The 27,907-nt window shown below is 49.0% G+C and overlaps 8 protein-coding genes and 1 non-coding gene across 9 annotated transcripts; 8 read left to right on the top strand and 1 right to left on the bottom strand.

Moving 5' to 3' along the window:
- Positions 1-2,265: 2,265 nt before the first annotated feature.
- Positions 2,266-5,467, top strand: DFJ58DRAFT_806220 (uncharacterized protein). The gene is made up of 10 exons (XM_041391164.1): positions 2,266-2,300; positions 2,351-2,527; positions 2,588-2,695; positions 2,753-2,848; positions 2,894-3,239; positions 3,290-3,968; positions 4,023-4,177; positions 4,230-4,556; positions 4,613-5,145; positions 5,196-5,467. Exons 1-10 carry the CDS (start codon positions 2,274-2,276, stop codon positions 5,448-5,450), a joined length of 2,703 nt encoding a protein of 900 aa, XP_041239947.1. The 5' UTR covers positions 2,266-2,273; the 3' UTR covers positions 5,451-5,467.
- Positions 5,468-5,547: 80 nt separating this feature from the next.
- Positions 5,548-5,618, top strand: DFJ58DRAFT_t128. Its single transcript has one exon. It is a non-coding gene; the product is annotated as a tRNA-Gly (tRNA).
- Positions 5,619-6,495: 877 nt separating this feature from the next.
- Positions 6,496-9,318, top strand: DFJ58DRAFT_855243 (P-loop containing nucleoside triphosphate hydrolase protein; the record flags this gene model as incomplete). Its single annotated transcript, XM_041393890.1, has 9 exons — positions 6,496-6,627; positions 6,668-6,937; positions 6,972-6,998; positions 7,046-7,147; positions 7,200-7,317; positions 7,369-7,516; positions 7,566-8,241; positions 8,290-8,409; positions 8,465-9,318. The coding sequence occupies 9 exons, from the start codon at positions 6,496-6,498 to the stop codon at positions 9,017-9,019; spliced, it is 2,148 nt and encodes a 715-aa protein (XP_041239946.1). The 3' UTR covers positions 9,020-9,318.
- A 270-nt stretch (positions 9,319-9,588) lies between these two features.
- DFJ58DRAFT_855239 (aspartic peptidase domain-containing protein) lies at positions 9,589-12,436 on the top strand (the record flags this gene model as incomplete). The annotated part of the gene is made up of 8 exons (XM_041393889.1): positions 9,589-9,865; positions 9,923-10,020; positions 10,071-10,521; positions 10,569-10,881; positions 10,941-10,985; positions 11,382-11,506; positions 11,554-11,825; positions 11,878-12,436. The coding sequence occupies 8 exons, from the start codon at positions 9,589-9,591 to the stop codon at positions 12,037-12,039; spliced, it is 1,743 nt and encodes a 580-aa protein (XP_041239945.1). The 3' UTR covers positions 12,040-12,436.
- A 281-nt stretch (positions 12,437-12,717) lies between these two features.
- On the top strand, positions 12,718-14,150 carry DFJ58DRAFT_732029 (acid protease; the record flags this gene model as incomplete). The annotated part of the gene is made up of 5 exons (XM_041386124.1): positions 12,718-12,994; positions 13,052-13,149; positions 13,199-13,691; positions 13,738-14,008; positions 14,066-14,150. 5 exons carry the CDS (start codon positions 12,718-12,720, stop codon positions 14,148-14,150), a joined length of 1,224 nt encoding a protein of 407 aa, XP_041239944.1.
- Positions 14,151-14,546: 396 nt separating this feature from the next.
- Positions 14,547-15,557, top strand: DFJ58DRAFT_844668 (uncharacterized protein; the record flags this gene model as incomplete). The annotated part of the gene is made up of 4 exons (XM_041393098.1): positions 14,547-14,652; positions 14,833-14,950; positions 15,086-15,263; positions 15,483-15,557. 4 exons carry the CDS (start codon positions 14,547-14,549, stop codon positions 15,555-15,557), a joined length of 477 nt encoding a protein of 158 aa, XP_041239943.1.
- A 1,066-nt stretch (positions 15,558-16,623) lies between these two features.
- DFJ58DRAFT_55478 (acid protease) lies at positions 16,624-18,287 on the top strand. Its single transcript, XM_041380805.1, has 5 exons — positions 16,624-16,992; positions 17,050-17,147; positions 17,198-17,699; positions 17,747-18,017; positions 18,075-18,287. The coding sequence occupies exons 1-5, from the start codon at positions 16,713-16,715 to the stop codon at positions 18,157-18,159; spliced, it is 1,236 nt and encodes a 411-aa protein (XP_041239942.1). The 5' UTR covers positions 16,624-16,712; the 3' UTR covers positions 18,160-18,287.
- Positions 18,288-20,527: 2,240 nt separating this feature from the next.
- DFJ58DRAFT_665851 (acid protease) lies at positions 20,528-21,871 on the top strand (the record flags this gene model as incomplete). Its single annotated transcript, XM_041382530.1, has 5 exons — positions 20,528-20,723; positions 20,781-20,878; positions 20,929-21,412; positions 21,459-21,729; positions 21,787-21,871. 5 exons carry the CDS (start codon positions 20,528-20,530, stop codon positions 21,869-21,871), a joined length of 1,134 nt encoding a protein of 377 aa, XP_041239941.1.
- Positions 21,872-22,782: 911 nt separating this feature from the next.
- DFJ58DRAFT_732026 (CHAT domain-containing protein) lies at positions 22,783-26,300 on the bottom strand (the record flags this gene model as incomplete). The annotated part of the gene is made up of 6 exons (XM_041386123.1): positions 22,783-23,410; positions 23,561-23,929; positions 24,034-24,241; positions 24,288-25,272; positions 25,340-25,536; positions 25,745-26,300. 6 exons carry the CDS (start codon positions 26,298-26,300, stop codon positions 22,783-22,785), a joined length of 2,943 nt encoding a protein of 980 aa, XP_041239940.1.
- Between the last annotated feature and the right edge of the window lie 1,607 nt (positions 26,301-27,907).

Here is a 27,907-nt window from a genome sequence, read left to right as displayed (position 1 = left end):
TCCCAGCACAAACATCTGTATGTACGAGAAAATTTCAAAAATAGCGGTAGAAATCTGAACTCCCACAGAATCTAGGTCCTATAAAAATGATTAACAACGGTTACACGTAGATCAAGTTGGTGACAGATCGGCGCACCGAGACCTTTGAAGAGCGCTGAATATCGTGACTGAGAGCGGAGCAACAAACAGCGGCAAAGCTAGTAGGTGCAGCCTTTCAACGGAAAAGACAACCGCATTCAAATTACGAACTTACCTTGCAAAGTAAACCACATGAGATTCTAGTAACACCACGAAACAGTCCCCAATAATCCCCCTCGTCGTGTGTTGTCGCAATTCACGGAAGTGTTTTACAGCAATCCAGATTAAAAGACACAGTGTAAGGACTTCCCATATAGCGGTGAGTATCCAACTCATGAGGATCAGGAGTAGGTCGCCTGCTTTATAGGTGTAAGTGCATGCATGTGTGCCGGAGAGGATGAACTCCTCTGATATTCGTCAAACGAGCCTGATTCCTTGATTATGTAACTAAAGCTTACCCCCTGACATATACTTGAGTACCACTCCGGCAATCACTCCGCAGGCAATGTTGACAACCAGGAAAATTATAGTGAGAAAGATAAGCATTCTTCTGGATCTCTGATACATGGCATATAACCGAGCGAGCATGATGACTTGTACGATGTTTCAGTCAATGGTACTGAGGTAATGCAGCTGCTAGAGTCGCTCACCGCCAAGCATTGCAGATACAATCACATTGATCCAATTCAGTGTAGAATACAAAATAACACCTGAAAACACCCAATTAACAATCATCCTCGAAGAATCAAAGTTTCCAGAGAAACTCACACCTATTATGGTCATTGTATTGAGACAAGAAGCTGGTCAAGCATCGCACTCACTCCTATACATGAAGTCAGTTAATAGGAGAGGAATTGGAGGTAACAGGGTAGGATGCTCACCGCATCCGTTACCGAAGATGCTGTGTGCTACCGATCAGAAGACACGAATACATTGTATAAAGGAGACGCACCCATCATAATATTAATGCTAATTGCGTGAGATGGCTGATTAGCACAGCACCATCATATTAACCCTACAAACGTACATATAATATGGTATTCCAACGTAGCGTACCTAGAACAGATCAGCGTCAGCACAATTTGCCAACTGCGCTAGTAACGTAAGTCACTTACAATGAGATATAGAAAAGTCATCAAAGACCAGCGTTGTGTCTGTGCCAACATAATTGTACCATCATGTTGTCTTCTGATACGGGTGTCTACTCACCCAGATCAGATCAACCTATCAAACCATTCTTAGCGAGATGGCTGCTCCCGAAGTAATGGCATCAACCAACCTCTTGTCCGAACGTTAGTACTGGAAATATCATAAGGATATCAATGGTTCTACAATAACACCTCACTCACCCCAATCATATATCAGTGCGGTAGATGAGGCAACTGCGAAACCACCGTCCATGTCAGAATGAGACACCATCAACAAGACTGGCTCTCCACGAACATGTAAAATAGCCGGATAGACGAAACGAATTGATTATTGGCCACCAACTGGGATCATTTGAGACTAGCGTCATTTTCGAGGGAGGGTATTAGTTTGAGCGGGGAACTTGATGGACAAATAACCATGAATTTCTTCATAGATATACTACTACCTGCCGGGCACCTGTGATGATCGCGAACACCGGCATAATTATGCGTTTCCACCCTTGATTGACTCGTACTGAAGTAAGATTCTTAGTAATGTGGTACCGAATTTTGGTTGGGGAGCTGCCAATCTAGTATCACTCGCACAGAATGATTAAACACCGGCAAAGATCAAATTGGTTCAACGTGAATTATGATGTCGGGGAACACAATCCTCGGAATTTCCTGGCCACGCAAGCTTGATACATCCATCGGGCCATAATTATGATAACTAGATGACATCACACAATGCAAAAAATGATAAGGGTTGTGAGACTCTGATGCGATTCGGAAAGCGATGCTACAACCCACTGTATATGCATTGACCCTGGACAGCCAGTTGACTGACTGATGAACTCACTCTGCTCCTAGCTCAAGACAGAAATCAGAGGGCACATGGTAAATTTTAAAGAACTTAGAACACGACTCCGATGGGCCTGTAACCCCGGCTACGAGTCACGACAATTCAAGGCGCGAGCTGACCTACCCTGAACTACTCACGTGATCACCCATGTACGCTGAATTCATGTTTTGAATCAATTATTACTTACGAAGAAACTATTCGGAGAGATGCGCCGGTCGAATAAATCACACAAGGTGCGCACAGACTTGGTCATTGACTGCATATACACAAACCGGTTATCCAGGTTCCCAATGTTAAACTTAGACCCGCTCAGCCACGATCCCGTCATGCCCACCCGATGGACGTGCCATATGACCACAGTTCAGATTCTGAACTTGTCCTTCCGAACGCGAGTATGGTTGACTTGTGTCCTAGACCGTTCAGGAGTGTTATGCTTTGCGCGACGGGTACAATGGACAAGGTGCGTCGGCTCTGGCTGCCATTGTGACAGACATCGGTGAAGTTAACCGTGTGTGGGAAGCCTACCTTGTTTAAACAAGCATTTGAACTCGGCGCAACATCTACAAGTGATTTTACGGACAGAGTGACTCACTTACTAGCAAACAGCCACGGTGGAGCCAAGTACGCGGTGAGATTCCTCTTAGGTGCCTCTTGTCTTTGTTTAATCCTATTCATACGGGTGCAGTGCGCGTTAGAACGCAAAATACCTATCATGCATCCTGAGTGGATAACAGATGCACACCAGGTTTGGTTGCGTGGAGATGACGTAGACCTAGCAGAGGTGAGCATAACATGATCGCCGACAACACACTCCTAACGTCCGCAGACTGTTTCTGCGCACCGCCTCCCCATCTTCTCCGGCGTCACACTCTCACTATCAGGTATCGACGACCTCGAGCAACGCGCAAACATAAACCGCTCCCTTACTAGACACGGTGGAACATACGTCAAAGCCATAGAACGCCCTGTCAAGGTGACACATCTACTCTGTGCGGGCGACAACGAGACCGAGAAGATGCGCTACGCTGATAAATTTAACAAACGGGGTGAGGCAAAAATCCATGTTGTTTGGGAGGAGTGGTTCTGGGACTGCTTGGAATTTGGAGGACGCTTCGAGGAAAAACGTTACGTCGTCACGCGACCAAGGCCAGAGAGGAAGACTATGAATGAAGGTGAGTAGACATCTATTCCATAAAATTGACAATCCATTTACGCGCAATAGAACTCACCACCTCAATGCCAGTCCACGACTCTGCCCCAGGCACACACCCTTCGAATGCGATTCCTGTCGACGGCCATCTACCCAGGACGCCCGCCCCACCAAAACCCAGTTACGAACATGATCTATTGGAGGAGGAGGAACCTGCATCCCTTGCACGCACACCCGTTCGCGCGGTGACGCTTCAGCTCTGGGGAAGTCTCTTACGTCCACGAGGTTTCGAGCTCGATGCGGTTGCGAACAAGCTCGTGCGTAGTCCTTCAAAGTCACAGTCAGTGGCAGGTGCGCCGATGTCGCCGACACGATTACCAGCACGTCTCATGCCTGATGTGCAGAAGAGAGCCACAGAAAAGGAGATAGAACCTCAGACGAAATCCGTGATCTCGTCATTCAAACGCGCCAAGTCATTTGCGCCGCCCGCCAAGGAGCCGGTGACGCGCCGGCCGTTCAGACGGACAACCACCATTGCAGCTCTGGGACCTGGGGACGCAGAGGGGAGCGAGGCACCCCGCCGACCTGAGCTGGAGGACTCTTCGATGGCGACACTCTTTGCGGGTTACCGCTTCCGTCTACTTGGGGAGGCGAAGTGCGTGAATGTGCGCAATGCTATTGACCGTGGGGGAGGCGTAGTCATGGACGAAGATACTGACGATGTCGATTTCATTGTAGTGCGACTTATTAGGTGAGCTTCGACTTTCTCGTATGCATGCGGCATCTTATGCAGCGGATTGTTTAGTGGGAGTAAACTCTACCAAAACGAACCTGATGAGATGTTGCGCGCCAAATATCGCACAGAATGTTGGCTCGAACACTCGGTCTTCCAAGAGCGAATATGTGGGCCGCACGAAAATATATCATTCAGGCCTCTTAGCCTTCCCTGTCCAATACCCAGTACGTGTTATGGCTGCATTCACTCATTTTATACGCGCTGACATGATCACAGACACCGAACAGATTATTCTCAGCCTTTCCGGACTTGATCAGTCTGAACTATGCTGGACAAAGCGTCTGCTGCGGGCGTTGGGCATAACGCTTGCTCAGATATTCTCCCGACGTTCGACGCACCTACTTTGTCCGAGTGGTTGTGGTGCCAAATACGACAAGGCAAAAGAGTGGAACATCCCCGTTGTGGGTATGGCATGGCTGGAGGATATGGCGACGGAGGGTAAGGTACCTGACATCAGCGAATATCTCATTGGCAACGTTGGCGACCGAGTGGCAAAGGGCAAAGCGAAGGATGTGCAGATGGTGGATACCACCGATGCTAAAAGTAGGCCAAAGTATCATCCAATAATTGACGTCAATTTGATTGTTTTATTGTCACAGGCAAGCCCGTCTCTCCGTTTTTCGTAAAGAAGCCAAATCTCTTGCAAGATCTCCGAACGCCTACTCTCCCTGACATCGAGCATGCCCCTCCGGCCACGTTCTTTGGCGAGTCAAATGGCTCGCTGGACGACGCTCTGCAACAATGTGAGGGCGACGATAGGGCACGGTTCTCATCTTCTCCGCCTCTGCCACCGCAGAGCAGCTCACCCCCACTTGAATATGTTGCTCTGCCCCCTACACGCCGCAGACCTCGATTACCTTCTGAAGACCTCAATCCTCCGGTCCCCTCCCTGGATGCCAACGGATGCATACCCTCCTCCACCTCGCCCTCGCCAATGAAGCTCCCCCCAAGCTCAGATGCACGACTGACGTGTGAACCCTCGCCAGTGCGAGTGCCTCATCCAAGAGACGTTGCCCGCGAGCTACAGGAGAGCCTGACAACGCTGCTCGGGAAGAGACAGGTATCAGAAGACGATATTATGCGCCCGGAACAGCGGAAGGGCAAGCGGCCGCGGCCACTGCCGCGCCCCAAGGTTCGTTGGCAGTCTATAGAGTTCCTTTCTCTTTCATTCATTACCTGTAGGTGCAATCTCGGCAAGAATCACGCGAGACCATCACTAGGGAGCCTTCGACACGACTTGTGCCACTTCCGCAGCCCATGTATTATGACGCAATGAGCCTGCTGGACGGGAGCGCGCGTCCGAGTGAGGATAGTCTGCGCGTGACGTATGAGGATCCTGGACAGGAGGCAGAGAAGCGGAAGCTGATGGCTTTACTTGGGGAGGAGAATGTGGGCAGGAAGGGTAGGAGGAAAGGCACGAGGATAGCGGGCTATTGATGTGCATTCGAGTGCCGGATCTCTTATAGTGTATTATTATACCACCTAGCTCGACCACATTGAAACAATATTGGCAAAAGTCTACTGGAATTAATGCGCATTAATGGGGTAGTGGTAACCTGGGTCGTTGCCATCGACCCGCCGGGGGTTCGATTCCCTCTTAATGCACAGGGTGTACATATAGTGTATGACACGATGTGACCTTTTTGCGGCATCTATAACGGAGCCACTAAGTACCAAAATGTTGCGTAATGTAGCCTGTAAAAACGGTTGACTGCACACATACTACCAGAAATCTAGAACATTTCCGATGCCCAAAGCTAAAAAGCTCGTCCTTCCTTATGATGGTGATCCATACAAGTCGGGGACAATGAAGAAGACACGTAGAGGGATGCGGAGTGAAGAAGCCTTGGAACGAAAGAGGAAGAGGGCAACAGCTCACAGAGAAGCAAAAGAAGCAGCGCTACAACGACGCAAGGACAGAGAGCTGCTAGCCTCGGATGTGGTCGATGTACCGCCAAAAGTCGATGAGCCTCAGGCTCAGGTGATGGTCGCGGAAGATGCATTAGTTGGGGAGATTGCTGGATGTCGAGCTCAGAAAACGAGTAGAGAAAGGCGGAGTGAAGAACGAAAGAGGGAGAGGGCCATAGCTCACAGAGAAACAAAAGACGCGACGCTACAACTTGAACAGGTCGAGGACGAAGAGCTGCTGGACCCGCAGGTCATCGACATCGTTGCTTGAGGTGATATTCAATACTGGGCTTGCATTCATTTTACAACATGAGCTCGAATGTGCTTTAAAGAGTATGTTAGCTCTCCTTTATTAACAGGACCATCATTTTTAGCATCACCGTATGTCACTACGGTACTACAGTCGTGCTTAAAAATACTTACATAATGCAAGTTACAATGTTTTGGTGGCTGTGCAATTATACTTTCTCCCAACTCAAAAAGTTGTAATGGATGTACGTTTCACGATTCGAAGTCATTGAACAGATTGTGACCGCAACGGATCAGACAGGGTTCAAATGCTTTGAACAAGTCCATGCAAAGCCTATGGTCCACCCACAGAAAGGCGAAGCTCAATTTAAATGCATCTGCTCCACTTCCGCTAAATACGCCTGTCGAGACCCCACCTCCAGAAGATGCAAATCAACTACCCGTGTTAGAAAACCCAGTCAAACCAGGGACCTCGATTCTTCCTCCATCTTCCACAGCACCCGCTACGAACTGAAGTAACCTCGCCCGACATTCGTCCCCCTTCCTCAAAGCGAAAATTGCGCTCAGCCCGTTCAACGGCAGAAGACAGCAGTAAACGACCCAAGATATCTATAAATTCCATAGCGAAGGACCACACTCCCCCTGCCACTCGATTATGCGATCTAGGTGGTGTAGAAGCATGCGTGGAAAAGATGCTGGAGCTTGTCGCCATGCCTCTCTGTCATCCAGAAATATATCTACACACCGGTGTGCAGCCTCCACGTGGTGTTTCTGCTGCATGGTCCTCCGGGGTGCGGCAAGACCCTTCTAGCGAATGCGATAGCTGGGGTGAGTGCGCTCACTGGTTCGTTTGACAGTTGACTGATCGTGTGCAGGAGCTGGGTGTTCCCTTTATCAGCATATCTGCACCTTCTATTGTGTCCGGCATGTCTGGCGAGTCCGAAAAAACACTACGGGATACATTTGACGAGGCCAAGGTACATCTCACATTCCACGTGATTTTTCTTAAATCCTAATCGTTATCCTCAGCGTGTTGCTCCATGTCTACTGTTCATCGACGAGATCGATGCTATCACTCCAAAACGAGAGAGTGCCCAGAGGGAGATGGAACGACGCATAGTCGCACAGTTCCTGACGTGCATGGATGGTTTGTTCACATCATTTTTCTCTGCCACATGTTCTAATCTGACCCGTACAGATATGTCTTGGGAGAAGACTGAAAATAAGCCGGTGATCGTCATTGGCGCCACAAACCGACCAGACTCGTTAGATGCCGCTCTCCGTCGCGCAGGCCGATTCGACCACGAGATAAGCATGGGCGTCCCAGATGAGGAGGCCCGAAGCAAGTAAGCCCGTAGTGTCATACTATTCTTGGTCCATTTCAAGCCTTGGCAGGATTCTACGAGTACTATGCGCAAAACTCCGGCTGGACGGCGACTTCAACTTTGCTGCCTTTGCCAAAGCTACACCCGGCTACGTAGGCGCAGATCTATCAGCGTTAACAGGCGCAGCGGGCGTCATCGCCGTCAAACGCATCTTTAAGCAACTCACCGACGGCACGCTCGTCCTTCCGGAGGCATCAGAAAACATCGGCCAAGATATTATGGCCGTGGATTCGCCGCCAACGCCCCCAGCCGATACCACACCAAGTATAATCCCTTTTTTCTCTCTAGCATCCCAGCTCTCTACTTCTTCCATCGCGCACTTCCTCAGTGCACATCCCTCTCCCCTCACACCCGGTCAGCTCACTCCTCTCTGCATTACTTCGGACGATTTTTATGCTGCGCTACGTGAAGTTCAGCCTTCCTCCAAGCGAGAGGGTTTCGCAACCGTGCCAGACGTGACATGGGCCGATATCGGCGCACTGCATGGCACACGTGAAGAGTTGCACATGGCAATCGTGCAGCCTATCAGACGCCCTGAGCTGTTCAGTGCTGTAGGCATCGAGGCAGCGTGCGGTGTGTTGCTGTGGGGTCCGCCGGGATGCGGAAAGACCTTACTGGCGAAAGCTGTTGCAAATGAGTCCAGGGCGAATTTCATCAGCGTCAAGGGCCCTGAGCTTCTAAACAAAGTCAGTCGCTTTCTATTACAAGTGAAAAAATTGCTAATGGGAGCGCAGTATGTCGGCGAGAGCGAAAGAGCTGTGAGACAGGTGTTCTCTCGTGCCCGTGCCTCATCTCCCTGCGTGATCTTCTTCGACGAGCTAGACGCTCTCGTTCCTCGGAGAGATGAAAGCATGGTACGCACCCTCCATTTTTCGCTCCAATATCTATCTCACACTCCCATTTTAACAGTCAGAATCTTCCGCACGCGTCGTGAACACACTGCTCACAGAGCTGGACGGACTTGATTCCCGCAAAGCCGTCTACGTCATCGCCGCAACGAATCGTCCCGATATGATCGACCCAGCTATGGTTCGCCCTGGCCGTCTCGACAAGCTCCTCTACGTTGACCTACCAAGCGCCGACGAACGCGTCGAGATCTTACGGACGCTAGTGCGCAAAGTCCCATTCGCGGCTACAGAACCAGGTGCCGAGACGATCCTGCAGGGCGCGGAGCACATCGTGCGGGAGAAATGTGATGGCTACAGCGGTGCGGACCTGGCAGCTGTCGTTCGAGAGGCAGGCGTTGTGGCACTGAGACGTGTCCTCGGTGCGCTTGACCAGATGGATGACAGTGGCGGAGGTTTGGTGGAGAATCAGCCACGAGTGGTTGTTGTGTTGGAGGATTTCATTCGGGCTCAGGATAAGGTTGGTCCCAGTGTGTCTGCTGTGCAGCGGAGGAAATATGAAGCGTTACGAGCCAAGTTTGCTGGCCTTCCTGTGCGAACAGGGAAGGATGTTGATTAGAAGTGAGCTGTTAATGGTATCGACATGATAATGAAACACTGATATTTGTCACTCCTGTGACACATACGTGATTCGATTGATCGGGTAAGTATGAGGCCAGTACAGGGAGGTATCGTCACAGTCCTCCTCGTCTGGCTTTAACCCCTCCCCCCTAGCCCCTCATCGTACAGTCTATGTGCAGACAAACTATGACATGACTGGCATATATGATGGGCGATGCCTGTGACAAGGGTTAAGGTCCAGTCCGAGTGTGTAGCACCCTGTTATGATTCCGAGCTAGCTCGGTTCCCTCAACTACATCTGAACACAATCTGAACACTCTTACGGCATTCATTGGGTTCAAGAGCCTAGCATGCTCGCTTCAAGGTTCGTTTAACAACATCACATATCCATCCAAGTACTAGTACTCTTTGCCAGAGGCGATTAGGGGAAGCGAACCCGACACTCACCACTTCGAAGCCTTGCTATTATTCGCCTCTGATGGTGTTGCCAAGTTAATGTTCGGACGTTGTAATACTGACCACCATATAAAACGGCCTACTGGCAACTAGGAAGGATGGCTCAGGAAGATGGTTCCATCCAGATCGCTTTCATCTCTTCTTGCCTTGCCGGCGCTTGCCTTCCTCTCGCTGTCAGCGAGCGCGTTGCCTCATGCTCGGACGGCGTCAAGCACAGCTGCTCTCAAGCTCGCCGTTAGAATAAACTCGTATGGGATGAAGAGCATCGTGGCTGCAGATCGAGCCCGAATCGAAACTTTGCAAGCTCGCGGCAGCTCTTCTGTCGATATAACCAATACTAGTGTGGCATACACCGCTGACATTGGCGTGGGGAGTCCAGCAACGTCCTGTAAGTCGCTCGTGCTCCTGCGATTCCTTTTTCTGACGCATTGTCAATTACATACAGACACATTCCTGGTAGACACCGGAAGCTCAAATACCTGGATCGGGACCACCAAGGCTTACCAGAAGACTTCCACGAGCCATGACACAGGCGGCACATTCGTGAGTATTTGTTTCTACGTGGCACATACATGTTGTCAAACCGTTTCCAGAAAGTTGCATACGGCAATATGAAAAAACCTAGTTCCGCTTCTGGGGAGCAATACTTGGACACCGTAACGGTCAATTCTAATCTGGTCATCTACAACCAGTCTATTGGCGTCGCATCTAGCGACGCAGGGCTGGGTGATTTGGATGGAGTCCTTGGCCTTGGCCCAGTTGATTTAACTGAGGGCACCGTCAGTAATGCAGATGAAGTTCCAACTGTGATGGACAACCTCTATAAGCAGAAAAAAATTAGTTCGGAAGTACTCGGAGTGTTCTTCGCACCTGCTTCCTCTGACGATGCCAGCGGCGAGCTCACATTCGGCGGTTACGATGATTCCAAATTTACTGGAGACATCAGCTATGCGCCGATCACATCGTCATCTCCAGCGAATACATATTGGGGTTTTAATCAATCCATCACCTATGGGTCAACGGTCATTATGAATAAGACAGCTGGTATCGTCGATACCTAGCACTACCCTCATTCTCATTCCCTCTGGTAGGTGTCCTGTACGACATCGAAACCCTTCTAATCCACTGTTCAGATGCCTTGAGCCTATATCAGTCTGCTACGGGAGCAACCCTCGACTTGAGCATTGACATGTTCAAGATTACATCTGACCAGTACGACCTGCTCAAGTCCTTGTATTTCACCATTGGTGGGGTTACTTTTGAGCTTACCCCAAACGCACAAATCTGGCCTCGATCACTGAACTCCGTCATTGGCGGTACCAGCGACAGTATATACCTGGTCATCGGTGATACTGGGAAGTCCTCTGGTTCTGGCTTGGATTTTGTGAGCGGCTACTGTTTCCTGTACGCTGAGCTGTATTTTTTTTGCCGGAAAAATAAATTGCTGAATTGTTCTTTCACAGCGAGCGGTTTTACTCGGTGTACGACACTACGAACTCCCGAATCGGGTTCGCCACCACTGAGTACACCTATGCTACGACAAATTAAGTACAGTCCTTGGAGAAGATCGCATACCCTGGGCCATACCAACATACCCCCCCAAGAACATTCGTTACTTACTTGACAATTCGTTACGTACATATTTCATCACATTCATTTAACACTGTTGATATCACGTACGAGTCGTACCTATAGTGAACAATACATTGTTTGGCTATGACTTAACGCACCTTGAACTTGAAGCTTGAAGCTTGACACGTAAGAATTGAGCACGCTAGGTCTAGTACTTACGAGTTTTCAAAAGTTGGCCTCGCTTCCTTTACCGGCGCATTTACATCCTAATTAGGTCAAGTGATATGACCAGCGTCTGCTTGAGTGACTCACGATGCTTTGACCGCTATCAGAGTCGACCAGCGGTCCAACACATTACATCAGGCTGTCAGTGCTCCATCCAGCAACGGAGAGATGAAAGCATGGTGCGCATCCTCCATTTTCGCTCCAATATCTATCTCACATTCCTATCTTAACCGTCAGAATCTTCCGCACGCGTCGTGAACACGCTACTAACAGAGCTAGACGGACTTGGCTCCCGCAAAGCTGTCTACGACATCGCCGCAACGAATTGTCCCGATATGATCGACCCAGCTATGGTTCGCCCTGGCCGTCTCGACAAGCTCCTCTACGTTGACCTACCAAGCGCCGACGAACGCGTCGAGATCTTACGGACGCTAGTGCGCAAAGTCCCATTCGCGCCTACGGAATCAGGTGCCGAGACGATCCTGCAGGGCGCGGAGTCCATCGTGCGGGAGAAATGTGATGACTACAGTGGTGCGAGCCTGGCAGCTGTCGTTCGAGGCAGGCGTTGTGGCACTGAGACGTGTCCTCGGTGCGCTTGACTAGATGGATGACAGCGGCGGAGTCTTAGTAGAGAATCAGCCACGAGTAGTTCTTGTGTTGGAGGATTTCGTCCAGGCCCAGGATAAGGTTGGTCCCAGTGTGTCTGCTGTGCAACGGGGGAAGTATGAAGCGCTGCGAGCCAAATTTACTGGCCTTCCTGTGTGAACGGGGAAGGATGTCGATTGGAAGTGAGCTATTGATGGTATCGTCATGATAATGAGACGCTGACATTTGCTTCTGTGACACATGCGTGATTCGCTTGACCGAGTAGGTGCTGACATGAATTTCGAGGCTATTCTTGATCCGCTTCACAACAGATAGACACGGTCTGAACCTGCAGTACAGTGAGGTATCGTCACAGTCCTCGTCTGGCTTTAACCCCTCTCCCCTAGTCCTTGATTCCCCTCATGGTACAGTCTATGTGCAGACAGACTATGACATGACTGGCATATATGACCTATAACAAGGATTGAAGTCTAGTCCGAATTGTACTCACTAGCACCCTATTATGACTCCGAGCTACCCCGGTTCCCTCAACTACGTCGGAAAAAGGTCCGAACACCCTCACGGCATCCATTGGGTTCAAGACCCCCAGGACATCCCCGACACGTTCGCTTCAAGGTATCCTTGACGACATCACATATACCCCTAAGTAGTACCCTCTGTCAGAGGCAATCAGGGGAACCGAGCTAGCCCGGAGTCATAACTGGGTTCTTGACACTCGTCGCTTCGAAGTCTTACCATTGTTCGCCCCCGATGGTGCTGCCGGAATAATGTTCTGATGTTTTCAATACTAACCATATAAAACGGCCCAGCTAGGAAGGATGGCTTAGGAACTTGAAGATGGTTCCCTCCAGATCGCTTTCATCTCTTCTTGCCCTGCCGGCGCTTGCCTTCCTTTCGCTGTCAGCGAGCGCTTTGCCTCATGCTCGGACGGCGTCAAGCACAGCTGTTCTCGAGCTCGCCGTTAGAATGAACTCGTATGGGATGAAGAGCATCGTGGCTGCAGATCGAGCCCGAATCGAAACTTTACAAGCTCGCGGCAGCCCTTCCGTCGATACAACCAATACTGGGGTGGCATATACCGCTAACATTAGCGTTGGGTATCCAGAAACGTACTGTAAGCTGCTCATGCTCCTGCAATTTGTTTATCTGACGGATTGTCTATTATATGCAGACACATTCCTGCTAGACACCGGAAGCTCAAATACCTGGATCGGGACTAACAAGGCTTACCAGAAGACTTCCTCAAGCTACGACACAGGCGGTACATTCGTGAGTATTCGTTTCTACGGGCACATACATTTTGTCAAACCGTTTCCAGAAAGTTGGATACGGCGATGAGAAAAATCCGAAATACGCTTCTGGGAAGGAATACCTAGACTACGTAACGCTCAACTCTGATCTGATCATCTACAACCAGTCTATTGGCGTCGCATCTAGTGACCCAGGCCTAGGTGATGTGGATGGACTCCTTGGCCTTGGACCAGTTGATTTAACACAGGGCACCGTCAGTAATGCAAATAAAGTTCCAACTGTGATGGACAACCTCTATGCGCAGGGGTACATTGATTCGGAAGTACTCGGAGTGTTCTTTGCACCTGCTTCCTCTGACGATAGCACCGGCGAGCTCACATTCGGCGGTTATGACGCCTCCAAAATTACTGGAGACATCAATTATGTGTCGATCACATCAACATCTCCAGCGAATACATATTGGGGCATTGATCAATCCATCAGTTATGGGTCTACGTCCATTTTGAACCAGACAGCTGGTATCGTCGATACCGGGTCCACCCTCATTCTCATTGCCTCTGGTAGGTGTCCTGTACGACATCAAAACCCTTCTAATCTACTGTTCAGATGCCTTTAGCACATATCAGTCTGCTACGGGGGGAACCCCTGATGAGAGCACTGGCTTGTTAAAGATCTCATCTGATCAGTACGACAAGCTCTCATCCCTGTATTTCACTACTGGTGGGGTTACTTATGAGCTTACTCCAAACGCACAAATCTGGCCTCGATCGCTGAACACTGCCATTAACGGTACCACCGACGGCATATACCTGATCGTTGCTGACAACGGGAGTCCCTCTGGTTCTGGCTTGGATTTTATAAATGGCTACTGTTTCCTGTACGCTGAGCTAGATTTTTTGCCGGGAAAATAAATTGCTGAATTATTTTTTCACAGCGAGCGGTTTTACTCAGTGTATGACACGACGAACTCCCGAGTTGGGCTCGCCACCACTGATTACACTTTTGCCACGACAAATTAACTACAGTCCTTTTAGAAGATCACATGCCCGCGGCCACATCAACATACCCCCCAGAACATTCGTTACTTGACAATTCGTTACGTATATATTTCATCACATTCATTTAACCCTGTTGATATCACGTACGAGTCGTACTCGCCAACAATAGACGACTTATTCTCAATTTAAATGTTGCTGCTCTGTTTCCGCTCAATACGCCTGTGGAGACCCCTCCAGAAGATGCAAACCAACTACTCGTAGAAAACCCAGTTAAACCAGGGACCCCGATTCTTCTACCAATGAAGTGGTCAGTCCTTCCTCGTTTGACGCTCGTCTCTCGATTGTCCGATCTAGGTGGTGTAGAAGCATGTGTAGAAAGATGCTGGAGCTTGTCGCCATGCCTCTCTATCATCTGTAATGATGTGCAACCTCCACGTGGTAATTTGCTGCATGGCCCTCCGGAGCGCACACTGCGGTAAGACCTTTCTAGAGAATGCAGTAGCTGGAGTGAGTGCGCCCACTGGTTCGTTTGGAAGTTGACTGATTGTGTGCAGGAGCTTGGTGTTCCCTTTATCAGCGTATCTACTTCGTCTATAGTTGGCATGTCCAGAGAGTCCGAAAAAACACCATGGGATGCATTTGACGAGGCTGAGGCATATCTAATATTCCGCATGATTTTTTGAATTCGAATCGTCACCCCCAGCGTATTGCTCCACGTCTACTGTTCGTCGAAAAGATCGATGCTGTCACTCCAAAACAAGAGAGTGCCTAGAGGAAGATGGGACGAAACATAGTCGCACAGTTCCTGACGTGCATGGATGGTATGTTCACATCATTTTTCTCTGACACATGTTCCAACCTGACCCGTACTTGGGAGAAGACTGAAGATAAGCCGGTGATCATCATTGGGGCCACAAACCGACCAGACTCGTTAGATGCTGCTCTCCATCGCGCAGGCCGATTCCACCATACCTATCAGCGTTGACAGGCGCAGCGGGCGTTATCGCCGTCAAACGCATCTTCAAACAACTCACAGACGGCACGCTCGTCCTTCCGGAGGCACCAAAAATATCGGCCGAGATACCCGCAATTCAGTGGATCCGCCACCAACGCTCCCAGCCGATACTACACCAAGTATGATTCCTTTTTTCTCTCCTATCCCAACTATCTACTTCTTCCATTGCATATCATATGGTTGGATGTGAATACAACGATGTTGTTAACAGGAGCATTGACTGCAATTGAGTCTTGAGTGCTTGTCCGGTTCACAAGTACCACCCGAACGACACACGCATTCTTCACGAAGGAATAGGCGCAAATTTGGATTTAAGCGGATACATACATTGTGTATAGCAATTTACAAAAGCAATAGATGATACGAAAGAAGCATATGAAAAAGGGACGATACACGGTGGGAGGAAATATTGAGAGGGGTGACGCATGCCCTCTCTCGCTTGGATGAAGGCTGAACTTCACGTGGCGTGGCATAAGAATCATCCGAGGTAATGCAGAAAGGGGCAACCTGAGCGGGTGTAAGGGGAGAGGGATGTGCACTGAGGAAATGCACAATATGAAATAAAATAGATCAAATGCATATGGGTATGGGCAGTGTGAGATGAAGAGCGTAGAATCAGGATGCCAAATGAGGAAAGAACGACGGCTACGTGAGGCGCCGAGAATGACAAAACTTAGGTCGAAGTGAGCAGCGGAAGACTGCGGTAGGTCACGGCGGCAGCGCCCGGTTAGCGGTAACACGAGAAAGATCGTGGTCGGGTGTGTAATACCAGGTTCATGGAAAGGCGAGGAAGTGTCTGTGTTGGCGTGCCAGGGTTGCAGGATGTTGCCCTTGGAGCGTGGGGTTATGGAGGTGTAGGAGGTTGAAGGAGCAGGTGACCACGCAAGGGCGACAAGGTGCAGGAGGTCGAAGTGGGAAACGGGAGACTGAGTCAGACTGTGGTAAGTCGTGGCAGCAGCGCGGGGTCAGCACGAGCACGAGGAAGGTCCTGGTTAGATGTGTGGGGCAACGGATAGCAACGGCAGGATAATGGAAGGTGGGGAAAGGTCTTAGTTAAGTGTGTAGCGAAAGGTGGTAGGTTGCCCGCGCTGTCCCAATTATGTGACTGCCTTATTTGGAGCATGTCACACCAAGTAACAGAGCACGGACGTTAGGTTTTCCGTACAAAGAAGCTAAACATTAATCATGATGCCTTGATGTTCCATCAAATTTGTCTGAAACTGCCTGAAATATCACGTGCTTCCAATTTCTCAGTGGGAGTCCACTACTGACGGTTTTTGCTAAACAGGCTCTGTAATAAAATCCTGCAGGCCATTTAAAGGTCATTACCAGACTTTTGCTGAAACTACTTACTAACCGACATTCATTTCCTGCATAGATGAATTTCATGGGACTCGAATGTATCCTCACGCGATGAGCCCCACATTTCAAACTAACGTAGTCACTTCGAAGCCTTGCTATGCCGTCATTGTTCGCCGTTCGCTGTCAGTGGTGTTGCTAAAGTAACGTTCCGATGTTTTAATACCGACCACCATATAAAAAGGCCCAGCTAAGAAGGATAGCTCAAGATGATGGTTCCCCCCAGATCGCTTCCATCTCTTCTTGCCCTGCCAGCGCTTGCCTTCCTCTCGCTGTCAGCGAGCGCTTTGCCTCATGCTCGAGCAGCGTCAAGCACGGCTCCTCTCAAGCTTGCCGTCAGAATAAATTCGTACGGGATCAAGAGCATCGTGGCTGCAGATCGAGCTCGAATTCAAGCCCTACAAGCTGGCGGCAGCTCTTCTGTCGATGCAACCAATGCTGTGACGGGATACACCGCTGACATTGGCGTGGGGAGTCCGGCAACAAACTGTAAGTTGTTCGTGCTCCTGCGATTTATCTATCTGACGGATTGTCAATTTCATACAGACACACTCCTGGTAGACACCGGAAGCTCAAATACCTGGATCGGGGCCAACAAACCTTACCAGAAGACTACAACGAGCCACGACACAGGGAATCAATTCGTGAGCATTTGTTTCTACGTGGCAGATACATTTTCTCAAACCGTTTCCAGTATGTTCCATACGGGTCCGACGGTCAGGATTACGTTTCTGGAGAAGAATACACAGACACGGTAACGCTTAACTCTGATCTGGTCATCAGCAACCAATCTATTGGCGTCGGATCTGCATCTTCATCTGTAACCTCAGGGCTAGATGGTCTGGACGGGATTCTTGGCGTCGGACCAGTTGATTTAACGCAGGACACCGTCAATAATACATATGAAGTTGCAACTGTGACGGACAACCTCTATACGCAGAAAACAATTAGTTCGGAAGTACTCGGCGTGTTCTTCGCACCTGCTTCTTCTGACGATAGCGGCGGCGAGCTCACATTCGGTGGCTATGATGCCTCCAAAATTACTGGAGACATCAATTATGTATCGATCACGTCAACATCTCCAGCGAATACGTATTGGGGCATTGATCAATCCATCAGCTATGGGGACACAGTGATTTTGGCTGAGACAGCCGGTATCGTCGATACTGGAACCACCTTCATTCTCATTGCCTCTGGTAGGTGTCCTGTGCGACATTGAAACCCTTCTAATCCAAGTGTTCAGATGCCTTCGACAAATATCAGTCTGCTACAGGGGCAACCTTCGATGAGAGCACTGAAATGCTAAAGATCTCATCTGACCAGTACGACCAGCTCTCATCCTTGTATTTCACTACTGGTGGGGTTACTTATGAGCTTACCCCAAACGCACAAATCTGGCCCCGATCGCTGAATACCGACATTCGCGGTACCACCGACAGCATATACCTGATCATCGGTTCCACTGGGAGTTCCTCTGGTTCTGGCTTGGATTTTGTGAACGGCTACTGTTTCCTGTACGCTGAGCTATATTTTTGTCCGGGAAAATAAATGGCTGAATGGTTCTTCCACAGCGAGCGGTTTTACTCGGTGTTCGATACGACGAACTCCCGAGTTGGGTTCGCCACCACTGCGTACACCGATGCCACGACAAACTAACTACAGTCCTTCAAGAAGATCAAATACCCTGGGCCATCAACATACCCACAAGAACATTCGGGCCTTACTTGAGAATTCGTTACGTACATATTTCATCAGATTCTGTTGATATCACGTACAAGTCGTACTTGTGAACAATATGTACAATTTCAATTTAAATGCTCCTGCTCTGCTTCCGCTAAACACGCTTGTCGAGACCCCTCTTCCAGAACATGCAAACCAACTATCCGTGTTGCAACCAGACTTGTTAGATTCTGCTCTCCGTCGCGCAGGCCGATTCGACCACGAGATAAGCATGGGCGTGCCAGATGAGGAGGCCCGAAGCAAGTAAGCCCGTCCATCGATATCCATCCTTTATCCACTTCAAGTTTTGGCAGAATTCTGCGAGTACTATGCGCAAAAATCCATGCTAGACGGCGACTTCAACTTTGCTGCCTTTGCCAAAGTCACGCCTGGCTACGTAGGCGCAGACCTATCAGCATTAAGAGTCAACAGGCGCAGCGGGCGTCGTCGCCTTCAAACGCATCTTCAAAAAACTCACAGACGGTACGCTCGTCCTTCCGGAAGCACCAGAAAACATCTGCCAAGATTCCCCAAAGGTAGTGGATCCCCTACCAATGCCCCCAGCCGATACCATGCCAAATATACTAGTAAGCCCCTTTTTCTCCCCAGCACCCCAACTCACTACTTCTTCCACTGCGCATTTCCTCAGTGCACATGCCTCTCTCCTCACACGCGCTCAGCTCTTCCCTCTCTGCATTTCTTCGGACGATTCTTATGCCGCACTACGTGAAGTTAAGCCTTCCTCCAAGCGAGAGGACATGTGTTGCCACCCAAAATATTTCCTCCCGCCGTGCACCATCCTTCTTCCACATGCATTTTTCATGTCATCTATTGCTTTTGTAAATTGCTATACACAAAATACATGAGCGTCGTTTGGGTGGTACTTGCGAAGAGCAAGCACTCAACACTCAATTCCAGTCAATGCTCGAGTTAATAACATCATTATAATTACATCTAACCATATGATATGCAACAAAATCGATCAAATGTATATAGGTATGGTACGGTAGTGTGAAGGGAACATGATGAAGAGAGCAGAATCAGGATGCCAAATGAGGAAAGAACGACGGCTGCGCGAGGCGCCGAGAATGACAAGAACTTAGGAGTGAGAGGACTGTGAGAAGTCGAAGTGAGCAGCGGGAAACTGCGGTGGTATGTCATGACGGCAGCGCCAGGTTAGCAGTAATGGCACGAGAAAGATCGTGGTCGGGTGTGTAACACCAGGTTCATGTAAGGGCGAGGAAGGGCCAGTGTTGGCGTGCCAGGGTTGCAGGACGTTGCCCTCGGAGCTTGGGGTTGTGGAAGTGCAGAAGATTGAAGGAGTAGGCGACTGTGCAAGGGCGACAGGATGGTGCAGGAGGTCGAAGTGGGAACGGGAGACTGACTCAGACTGTAGTAAGTCGTAGGGGCAGCAACAGGTCAGCATGAGCACAAGGAACGTCCGGGGTTGGATGTATGGGACAATGGAGGGCAACAGGTTACAGCAGGATCATGGGAGGGTGGGGAAGGGTCTTGGTTGGGTATGTTGGTGTGTAACGGAATGTGGCAGGAGGTTGCCCTAGGGCGCAGGTAGTTGCTGGGGGTAGCACTTTGATGTGAGCCATGGTGCACGAGCGATGGAAGTTGATAGCGACAGGGATATGGATTAAGTGTACGACACGTTTACACACGCGGTTGTCATCGTACGTGGTTGATGACGAACATAGAGTATTCCACTTATGTAGCCGCCAATGTCGTGTAGGGTGCTCCAAGGTATATTCCGCTATCAATGCAGTGTGCACAATTGTTTTATGGCTACCACTAGCGGAGTCTTTAATCGAACGCATCATTTCTTCTGAACTTAAACTTCAAATCAAGTAAGTGTAAACAATGTGTTCAAATGAGTGAAATTGCAGAATCGCCCGCTTCTTAGCTAGTGGCGATGGCACTACTGAACAGGCTCTGTGACATGTAGTAAAATCCTGCAGGTCATTCAAAGGTCTTTGCCAGACTTTCGCTGCAGCAGCTACTTACTAACCGACACGCGTTTCCTGCATAGATGGTTTTCATAGGACTTGAATGTATGTATCTCCACTCGATGAGCCCCGGGCCCAGTCACATTCTTGGCAAGCTAACGGCTAAGTTCGAAGCCTTGTTATTGTTCGCCTCCGATAGGGTTCTGATGTTTCAATACATACCGACCACCTTACAAAAGGGCCCAGCGATGAAGGATAGCTCAGGAAGATGGTTCCCTCCACATCATTTTCATCTCTTCTTGCCCTGCCAGCGCTTGCCTTCCTCTCGCTGTCAGTGAGCGCTTTGCCTCATGCTCAGACGGCGTCAAGCACAGCTGCTCTCAAGCTTGCCAGTTAGAATAAATTCGTACGGGATCAAGAACATCGCAGCTGCAGATCGAGCTCGAATCCAAGCCTTACAAGCTGGTGGTAGCTCTTCCATCAATGCAAACAATACTGGGACGACATACACCGCTAACATTGGTGTGGGGAGTCCAGCAACGTCCTGTAAGCTGCTCGTGCTCCTGCAAATTCTTTATCTGACGCATTGTCAATTTCATACAGACACACTCCTGGTAGACACCGGAAGTTCAAACACCTGGATCGGGGCCAACAAGGCTTACGATAAGACTTCCACGAGCCAAGATACAGGCAATGCATTCGTGAGTATTTGTTTCTACGTGGCACATACATTTTGTCAAACCGTTTCCAGTATGTTACATACGGCGATAACAGTTACGTTTCTGGAGAGGAATACACAGACACGGTAACGCTCAACTCTGATCTGGTCATCGACCACCAATCTATTGGCGTCGCATCTGAAACTTCAGGGATGGGTGATCTGGATGGAATTCTTGGCCTTGGACCGGTTGATTTAACTGAGGGCACCGTCAGCAATACAAATGAAGTTCCAACTGTGATGGACAACCTCTATGAGCAGCAAACAATCAGTTCGGAAGTACTCGGAGTGTTCTTCGCACCTGCTTCTTCTGACGATAGCGGTGGCGAGCTCACATTCGGTGGTTATGACGCCTCCAAAATTACTGGAGACATCAATTATGTATCGATCACATCAACATCTCCAGCGAGTACATATTGGGGCATTGATCAATCCATCAACTATGGGTCTACGACCATTTTGAGTGAGACGGCTGGTATCGTTGATACTGGGACCACCCTCATTCTCATTGCCTCTGGTAGGTGTCCTGTACGATATCAATACCTTTCTAATCCACTGTTCAGACGCCTTCGACAAATATCAGTCCGCTACGGGTGGAACCCTCGACGAGAGCACTGGTTTATTAAAGATCTCATCCGACCAGTACGACCAGCTCTCATCCTTGTATTTCACTATTGGTGGGGTTACTTATGAGCTCATCCCGAATGGGCAAATTTGGCCTCGATCATTGAACACTGCCATTGGCGGTACCACCGACAGCATATACTTGGTCATCAGTTCCACTGGGAGCTCCTCTGGTTCTGGCTTAGATTTTACGAACGGCTATTGTTTCCTGTACGCTGAGCTGCATTTTTTGCCAGGAAAATAAATTGCTGAATTGTTCTTCCACAGCGAGCGTTTTTACTCAGTGTACGACACGACGAACTCCCGAGTCGGGTTCGCCACCACTGAGTACACCAGTGCCACGACAAACTAACAGTCCTTCGAGAAGGTCACTTACCTGTGGGCGACATCAACATGCCCACTTGGGAATCCGTTACGTACATATTTCATCACATTCATTCAACCCTCTTGATATCACATAAGAGTCGTACTTGTGAACAATACAATGTACTATGTATTTCAATTTGAATGCTCCTGCTCCGCTTTCGCTAAACACGCTTGTCGAGACCCCTCTTCCAGAAGATGCAAACCAACTATCCGTGTCAGAAAACCCAGTTGAACCAGGGACCTCGATTCTTCCTCCATCTTCTACAGCACTCACTACGAATGAAGTAACTTTGTCCGACATTCGTCCCCCTTCCTCGAAGCCATCAGTGAACTGAGGAAATTCTGAGAAAGATATATATTACATTGTTAAGTGGATAATCACCAGCATCAGTATAAGTACTGTAGAGATACGCACTTAGGTTCATCACACTGTCACATGTCAACCTATTTCGTGTGACAGTCACACCAAGGTTGCAACCTTCCCAGTAAGCCTGACCTGCTTATGAAAATCGTATATAAATAAACACGTGTATGTAGGCCGTACCATCCTCCACGAGAATGCTGCCTAGACACGGCGTGAGTCTACAGGCGTCCGTCAGTATCTAGGTGCGGTCCGAATAAACAAAAGAGCTCACCCTCAGTTGTGATGGAACAAACTGAGGGGAGAAGAGAATACGAGGCGATACATATATACAGCGATGGTTCGTATTCCAATGGTTCGACTCCGCTTGTCGTGTCGGCGTGCATAGCACTAACAATATATTTGAGCTTCAACACTACAGGTACAGGTGATCGAAGACCTTGGCAACAGGCTGCATGTAACTACGGCTGGAGGCTACATGCGAAATCATCAGATTGACGCGTTAATCAACAAGCTGAAGGTATGCACTAAATTGATCATATGCCAATATGGATGAACACTATGCGTTGGTCCAAGGGCATGTCCTTGTCGTGAGCCAACGAGTGAATTGCTTGGTGCAGGGCCAGGGCAGCTCGTTTGGGATTCATTTTGCTATTCCCGCACAAGTTTTTGTAGAATGCCTTGACTAAGCGTTGCACAGTACTATCGTTGACCTTCCATAATGTCCCAACGACGCTCTTAACTCCAGCGAATTGCAGGCCAGCAGCTAGGTGTATCACTTCGTCGGGCGTACTGAAGGCGCCACGTGCGGTTTCACAGGCAGCAAGAAATGCAAATTGATGCTGAGAGAGATCCATTTGGATGATATCGAGGAGTGAAAGCGGGTGGTCGCGCATAAGAAAGGCGGACTTAACGGGTTCGTCAAATTTCTGTGTCCCGTGGCACGCGAAATGGAGCCACGTGTTATCTCGCAGTGCACATAGCGCTCGCGATTTCGTGGCATCAATACTCATTATCTTGGTAGAGGAAACAGTTGGGGGAGGGGGCAAAAGACTCAGCACCAAATCCAGCTCAGGCTCCACACTATCCAAAGTGAATAAAGCACCGGCTGGGTGATTCTGGCCAATGGCAGCGAAGGACACCGACAGCGACTTGTCATGGCTTCTGCTGAGCCTTCATCAGCGCGGTAAGCGATGGGGTGTATGAAGAGATGTATTGCTGTGAAAAGGGACTCTCCATTTGCCCTGTATTCGCCAGCAGCGTGCAATGGCAAGAGATTGAACAGAGACGTTGGGCACCACCATATTCGGGAACCTCGTGGTGCAAATCCTGGCCAGAATCTCAACTACTGGATGGACAACGTCATCCCACAACTCCCTCAAAGCTTTTGTCAGCGCTGGTTGGTTCTTTTTAGGACTGGCCTCTTTAGTAATTGCCACCTGGAGTGCGAACACCAATCTGGCGGGTTTCCCAGGATTGGTAGGGAGTTGAATGCTAGTCGGGGGTTGCTGATGCGGGATAATAATAGCATCACAGGACGACTTGCTTGCGATGAGCATAATGATAGGCCCATCACGAGCTGCATCTCGAAGATCGGAGAATAAGGGGGGAAGGAGGAAGCGAGAGTAGCCCTCGATCTTCCGGATCTCTTCTACAGCTTCGTTCCACTCCTTCACCAAACGTCTGTACCGGGTTTCTTCTGCTTCTACATCGGTTTTTGGGGTTGCTTCTCAATCGTTCGCAAGAGGTTTATCGAGGAGGGAACTGAGGTCTCTAAATTTCTTCACAAGGGCCACTGCGTGATCGCCGCATGTCTGGAGGTTGTCAAGAGGTGTGTGTAGTCAGTGTCATCTGGGTCCCAGATGATAGTCCTGCCTTGTTCCAACAACTCAACAGCGTGACACACGTCACCGCTACGAAGAGCACACGATGCAGCATCCACGGCAAGCGTTCCTGGGAAGTCCTTCATGATATTGTGACGAGACGATACTGAAGCTGTCGTGGACATGTAAGCGTCCAGAAGTTGCATGGAAAGTTGTACAGGCCTCCAGCTCAGTGGCATGTGAATGTTGACTAGCATGGTGAACCCAGCGTAGACTTGCTCGCAGGCGAGATAGTGAGCCTCCAGAGACAACATTTGCTGTTGCCTTGAGATGATGCATTGCAGAATTCAGACTGTCAGTATCTTTGCCTGCTCCGGTGCCGTCAAGCCCCGAACGATGGAATAATAAATAGACACTAGCTAGTGAGTGATGGACTACTGATTGACGAGGATCATGTTGTGTCAACAGAGTCAATGCACAGCGTAGGTTCTCTCGTGACTCGTTGAGGTCTTCTCTATTGCCTCGGTGCTCAAAGCGGGTGGCGAGTCGACCCGCAAGGTTATTTAATGACAAGGACCGATCTGTGTGACCGACCGGGCACAAAGCCAGCGCTTCCCTGTAAAGTGCAATAGCCTGATCCAAGTCTTTGTCATTGCCTCGGTGCTCAAAGCGGGAGGAGAGTTGATTCGCAAGGCCATTTAATGACTTGGGCCGATATACGTGCCTGACCGGGTGCAAAGCCAGCGCTTCCCTGTGAAGTGCGATAGCCTGATCCAAGTCTTCGTCATTGCCTCGGTGCTCAAAGCGGGAGGCGAGTTGACCCGCAAGGTTATTTAATGACTTGGACCGATATGTGTGACCGACCGGGTGCAAAGCCAGCGCTTCCCTGTAAAGTGCAATAGCCTGATCCAAGTCTTTGTCATTGCCTCGGTGCTCAAAGCGGGAGGAGAGTTGATTCGCAAGATTGTTTAATGACTCGGACCAATCTGTGTGACCGACCGGGTGCAAAGCCAGCGCTTCCCTGTGAAGTGCGATAGCCTGATCCAAGTCTCCGCCACTGCTTCGGTGCTCAAAGCGGAAGGAGAGTTGATTCACAAGGTTATCCAATGACAAGGACTGTCTTGTGTGACCGACCAGGCACAAAGCCAGTGCTTCCCTGTGAAGTGCGATAGCCTGATCCAAGTCTTTGCAATTGCCTCGGTGCTTAAAGCGGGAGGAGAGTCGATTCGCAAGGTTATTCAATGACATGGACCGACCTGTGTGACCGAACTGGGCACAAAGCCAGCGCTTCCCTGTGAAGTGCGATAGCCTGATCCAAGTCTTCGTCATTGCCTCGGTGCTCAAAGCGGGAGGAGAGTTGCATTGCAAGGTTATTTAATGACGAGGACCGATCTATGTGACTGACCGGGTGCAAAGCCAGTGCTTCCATCTGAAGTGCGATAGCCTGGTCCAAGTCTTCCTCATTGCCTCAACGATCGAAGCGGTAGGAGAGTTGAGTCGCAAGGCCATTTAATGAATTAGGCCAAAATGCATGACCGACCGGGTGCAAAGCCAGCGCTTCCCTGTAAAGTGCAATAGTCTGATCCAAGTCTTTGTCGTTGGCTCGGTGCTCAAAGCAGAAGGAGAGTTGATTCGCAAGGTTATGTAATGACAAGGACCGTTCTGTGTGACCAACCGGGCACAAAGCCAGCACTTCCCTCTGAAGTGCGATAGCCTGATCCAAGTCTTTGTCGTTGCCTCAGGTGCTCAAAGCGGGAGGAGAGTAGAAACGCAAGGTTATTTAATGACGAGGACCGATCTGTGTGACCGACCGGGTGCAAATCCAGCGCTTCCACCTGAAAGGCTATAGCCTGGTCCAAGTCTTCCTCATTGCCTCGACGATCGAAGCGAGTTCTCAGAATTACACTCAGATAATATAGCAATCGTCCTCGGAAAGCACGCCCAGTGTTGTAGTATCCCAGTAAATCATAATGAAGGGATATCACTTCATCTAAGGCATGGGGATCATCTTCCTGCAAACACTGCTCTACTCGATTAGGAAGTTGATCCCGTGATGGCGCAAGCATGAGTGCGGCGGGCCATTGCTGCCCAAGATCATTCACATCAATGCTTTCAGCAGGATACAGAGCGAATGTTTCGATTGCAATCAAAGCTGCTCTGTAAATGTGACTGTTGGCATGGCAGACATCGAGGACTTTACTCAGTAACTCTCTAGCTGCATCAGCATCCATTTGAAATCCCCGTTCGCGAAGTGAGATTGCAGAGCAATGGCAAGATGGAGCTGGGTGATGGTTCGGTCCGGGTGATCAGTGGAACGCAAATCAAGGGCATTTTGAAACAGATTGACAGGGATGTCAAGGTCAAGGTGTCTTCCGTCAGCTTGGCAACTGACAAACTTTGCGGCAGCTAGATTGAGCAGTGCTGCAGGGCGATGTCCTGCATGATTTGGGAATCATGCATGGACATGACTACTAGGTATCCCCCTAAAAGACAAAGTCTGTTAGCTTAGTCCTCAGACTAGTCAACCCATACCTTGGTATCAAACCTTGGTCCAATAGTTTCGGTTTTCCCTCAGTGATTCATGAATCCACCATGTTTGAAGAAAAGTCATATGTGAGATGGGAATCACATAATGACCTAGTTGATATGAGAAGCAAAATGAAGGTTAATGTATTGCCTTTCATTTGGCTTATTCACTTTGGCTAGAGAAACCCATAGAGAAAAGTTCAAAGCCTAACAAAAACCTATCTAAAAAGCCCGCGTATTGTGTACTATTATTTGTTCCATTATTTCTGAGTTGTTTTCTCTAGTGTTTCTTTACTTTACTTTTCTATTAGGATGCTCTGACTAATCAGATGCTTCATAAAATTGTACCTACAGGGTATGATGTCATAATGATGTCATAGGACTTCACCTACACTCCTGCAGGTATTTTGGTTGAAAGATATGATATCATAGTGATGTCATAATGATGTCATGTTCCATGGAATTTGCTAGAACATTCCAATGACTCATAATGACTCATAGTGACTCATAGTGACTCAGAATGATGTCATTATCCCACCATGAATATTCTGGAATGTTCTTTTGCACCTGCTAGAACATTCTGCTCCAGTTTTTGGAATATTCTTCTCACATTCTGAAGTCATTACATCACCTTTTTACTTACATAATATTCCCACACAAAATGTATATAAGGAGAGCCCATTCTCCCCCAAAAAAATAGATCTCCCACTTGTTGCATTCAAGAACCCCCACTTGAGCAAATTGAACTCTCACCTAAGAAGCTTCAGTCTGAACAAATTGCTGCTTACAAAGCCCATTTCCTTTGTAAGAACTGTCCAGGCAAGTGCAGGGAAAGTGTTTCCCTTGAGATTACGTAAGTTTCTCGCGATAGAAACCCAGTTTTGTGAGACCAGTGTTCTCACCACGTAGTGTTTACTGACCAACACGAGCTTTGGTCAACATTGTTATTTGTGAGACCAGCGTTCTCACCAGGTATTTGTATACTGACCAACACGAGCTTTGGTCATTGTTGTTATTTGTGAGACCAGCGTTCTCACCAGGTATTTGTATATTGACCAACACAAGCTTTGGTCCACGTAGTCACATTTGAGATCAGCTTCTCAACAGTTAACCGTATATTCAGGAAACCAGTTCAAGTGTCTAGACAGTATATCCTAGACAATCCCATAGTTTCAATCAGAAATAATAAAGCTCCGGCTAAGTTAATCTGACTGATTGGTTTAGCGAGCCTCCCAAGAACTCACACGTTATCTACCACGAAAGAAGAAAAGTCGTAGACCGTGTTAATCGAGGACTGGCAAGAAGTCTTATC

This window comes from Suillus subalutaceus (assembly GCF_016647625.1).
Source record: "Suillus subalutaceus strain FC151 chromosome Unknown DFJ58scaffold_116, whole genome shotgun sequence".
Classification (NCBI taxonomy): domain Eukaryota; kingdom Fungi; phylum Basidiomycota; class Agaricomycetes; order Boletales; family Suillaceae; genus Suillus; species Suillus subalutaceus.
This window is presented reverse-complemented; position numbering and strand designations above follow the sequence as displayed.

Bases quoted from the DNA above. Each gene is read 5' to 3' on its own strand.
- DFJ58DRAFT_806220 (XM_041391164.1), top strand. From the start codon at position 2,274: ATGCGCCGGTCGAATAAATCACACAAG. The intron at 2,301-2,350 runs GTGCGCACAGAC...CCGGTTATCCAG, and splicing joins GGTCGAATAAATCACACAAG to GTTCCCAATGTTAAACTTAG. The intron at 2,528-2,587 runs GTGCGTCGGCTC...GTGTGTGGGAAG, and splicing joins CGACGGGTACAATGGACAAG to CCTACCTTGTTTAAACAAGC.
- DFJ58DRAFT_55478 (XM_041380805.1), top strand. From the start codon at position 16,713: ATGATGGTTCCCCCCAGATCGCTTCCATCTCTTCTTGCCCTGCCAGCG. The intron at 16,993-17,049 runs GTAAGTTGTTCG...AATTTCATACAG, and splicing joins GGGGAGTCCGGCAACAAACT to ACACACTCCTGGTAGACACC. The intron at 17,700-17,746 runs GTAGGTGTCCTG...CCAAGTGTTCAG, and splicing joins CTTCATTCTCATTGCCTCTG to ATGCCTTCGACAAATATCAG.